The sequence below is a fragment of the Cebus imitator genome, unplaced genomic scaffold (assembly GCF_001604975.1).
Source record: "Cebus imitator isolate Cc_AM_T3 unplaced genomic scaffold, Cebus_imitator-1.0 Scaffold129, whole genome shotgun sequence".
NCBI classification, from domain to species: Eukaryota; Metazoa; Chordata; class Mammalia; order Primates; family Cebidae; genus Cebus; species Cebus imitator.
The window spans coordinates 1,492,503-1,494,952 of NW_016107444.1; the positions used below are offsets into that span (position 1 = coordinate 1,492,503).

Genomic DNA, 2,450 nt, shown 5'->3' on the forward strand with positions numbered 1-2,450 from the left:
GTTGACCAGGATGGTCTCGATCTCTTGACCTCGTGATCCACCCGCCTCGGCCTCCCAAAGTGCTGGGATTACAGGCTTGAGCCACCGCGCCCGGCTTGAGGTAGGAATTCAAAACAGAACAAATCTTCTGTGCTTCCTCTCCCCCTAGGGAGCAACCACTGCAGGTGGGGAAGGTCTGGGTGAGAGTTGAGCTCAGCTACCTGCTCCAGAGTGATGCCACCGCTCCAATCAGAGCTGACACCTGAGACCTAGACAGAGGGTGTTGGGTGTCAGCCAGTGGCAGGTGCTCCCTGCAGCTGCCTTGCCTTTCTCCTGGGGGATGGAGGACGGATCAGTCTGGACAGAACACGGACCCATCCCAACTGCCCAGGGCTGGCTGGGAGTTCAACCAGAGGAAGTCAGGACCAAGCACAACATCACCACTTTCTGGGTTCCTCCCTCAGATGTGAGGTGTGAGGGGACTAGGGAGAGGGTGGAAGGCTCCAAAATAGCTACAAAAGGGCAGGCATGGTGGCTCATGCCTGTAATACAAACACTTTAGGAGGCTGAAGTGGGAGAATCACTTGAGTTCAAAACTGGCCTGGGAAACATAGCAAGACTCACGTCTCAAAAATAAAACACAAAATAACTACAAAAATAAGCACTTTATTAACAACAGGATTCTCAGGGAATGGGGGCTTTCAGAGGTGTCACTGGACTGCACTGTTGAGGCTGGGTGCATCAGCGGAGATGTGAGGTTGAAAGAAATCATCCAGGACTTGCTGGCCCATGCTGGGCTTTTTCCGACTGGATGGAGAGGACACCTGGGGCCTTTTGAAACCCTGTGAAAAAAAATGGAAGGAGGGAGGCCTTGTAGTAGTGGGGGAGCAGACAATCCTCTCCTTGCCCTCCTTCCCTTTCCCCGACTCTACAGATAGCTCAGGCTTAGCCTGGAATGCTGTAGAGCTTTCATCCTGCCTCAATTATCTGCCCCACCAATCAACTCTCCAAAACGTTGCCTGAGGGAATCGAATTGTCCTAAAAATGCAAATCTGAGTCCTCTCTCCATCTAAAATGGGTCTGCGGCCTGGGGCTCACACCTACTGACCCAGGAGGCCCTGCTGACCTTTCCAGCTAAAGCAGCTGCTCACAGCTCCTTAAGCACTACTGCAGCCTGCACTGGGCCCCACCTTTGCTCACACACTACTCTTGGGACCCGAAAGAACATTGCTACGGCTGATTCCCCTCCCAAACCTGAAGAAATGATTGATTTCTAGGACCCAGATTACCAGCTGCTTCCTCCAAACAGCCTTTCCTGATCCTTGCCTCCCATGGATGGGTGTGGAGATTCACGCCTGTAATCCCAGCACTTTGGGAGGCAGAGGCGGGCAGATCACTTGAAGTCAGGAGTTCGAAACCAGTCTAGCTAACACGGTGAAACCCTGTCTCTACTAAAAATACAAAAATTAGCCAGGCGTGGTGGCAGGCGCCTGTAATCCCAGCTACTCAGGAGACTGAATTAGGAGAATCACTTGAATCCAGGAGGCAGAGGTTGCAGCGAGCCAAGATCAGGCCACTGCACTCCAGCTTGGGCGACACAGTGAGACTCCAGCTCAAAAAAAAGGACTGATGGCTCCCCAGTTCATATCCCACAAAACTCAGCACATGACACAACTGTGACACTGGATTGTCCTCATCATTTTGTTCCTTTCCCTCTTACCCTGCACCCCCTACTGCAAGGTCTCCAGGTCAAGACCTAGTCCTCTCTCCAGTGAAGCCTGGAGTGGAGAATGTTCACCCAAACATGCATCAATTAACTGACTAAAAACCCATGGACTCAGGCCTGGGGAAACACCACTGGGAGGGGGCTAAGAGACTTACCTTGCAGGTCCCTGGCTGTTGGCCCTCATATACACGGAAAACCTAGTCAAGAAGACAGGGAAGACAGGGCTGGCACTTTCTCCAAAAGAGCCAAATTGGTGTTCTGCCCTTAACTTCATGTCCCAGTACTTTTTTTTGGCCAGGCATGGTGGCTCATGCCTGTGATCTCAGCGTTTTGGGAGGCCAAGGTGGGCAGATCACTTGAGGCCAGGAGTTCAAGACCAGTTTGGCAAACATGGTAAAACCCCATCTCTAAAAATACAAAAAAATCAGGGCTGGGCTTGGTGGCTCATGCCTGTAATCCCAGCACTTTGGGAGGCTGAGGCAGGTGGATCACTTGAGGTCAAGAGTTCAAGACCAGCCTGGCCAACATGGTGAAACCTCATCTCTACCAAAAATGAAAAAAAAAGCCAGGTGTGATGGTGTGTAGTAGGGAGATCCCATAAGTGCCAAGGCAGGAGCAAAAGGCCTCAGTCTATTTCCACATAAATAATGAAGAAGAAAGTAACTACAAATATAACTGTAGTAGTTGCTAGTTATTCATATGTGATCTTAGTTATTCATAGGTGATCTTTTTTTTTTTTTTTTTT

At 50.4% G+C, this 2,450-nt stretch overlaps 1 protein-coding gene across 6 annotated transcripts in view; it reads right to left on the minus strand.

Moving 5' to 3' along the window:
• Positions 1-625: 625 nt before the first annotated feature.
• MUTYH (mutY DNA glycosylase) overlaps positions 626-2,450 on the minus strand; it is a 12,972-nt gene continuing 11,147 nt past the window's right edge. For all 6 annotated transcript variants that reach the window (XM_037742867.1, XM_017540823.2, XM_017540822.2 and 3 more), the window contains 2 exons: positions 1,861-1,902; positions 626-821 (listed from right to left, as the gene is read on the minus strand). In XM_037742867.1, the coding sequence (XP_037598795.1) occupies positions 690-821; positions 1,861-1,902 (174 nt within the window). In that variant the 3' untranslated portion in view covers positions 626-689. The remainder of the gene's footprint in view (positions 822-1,860; positions 1,903-2,450) is intronic.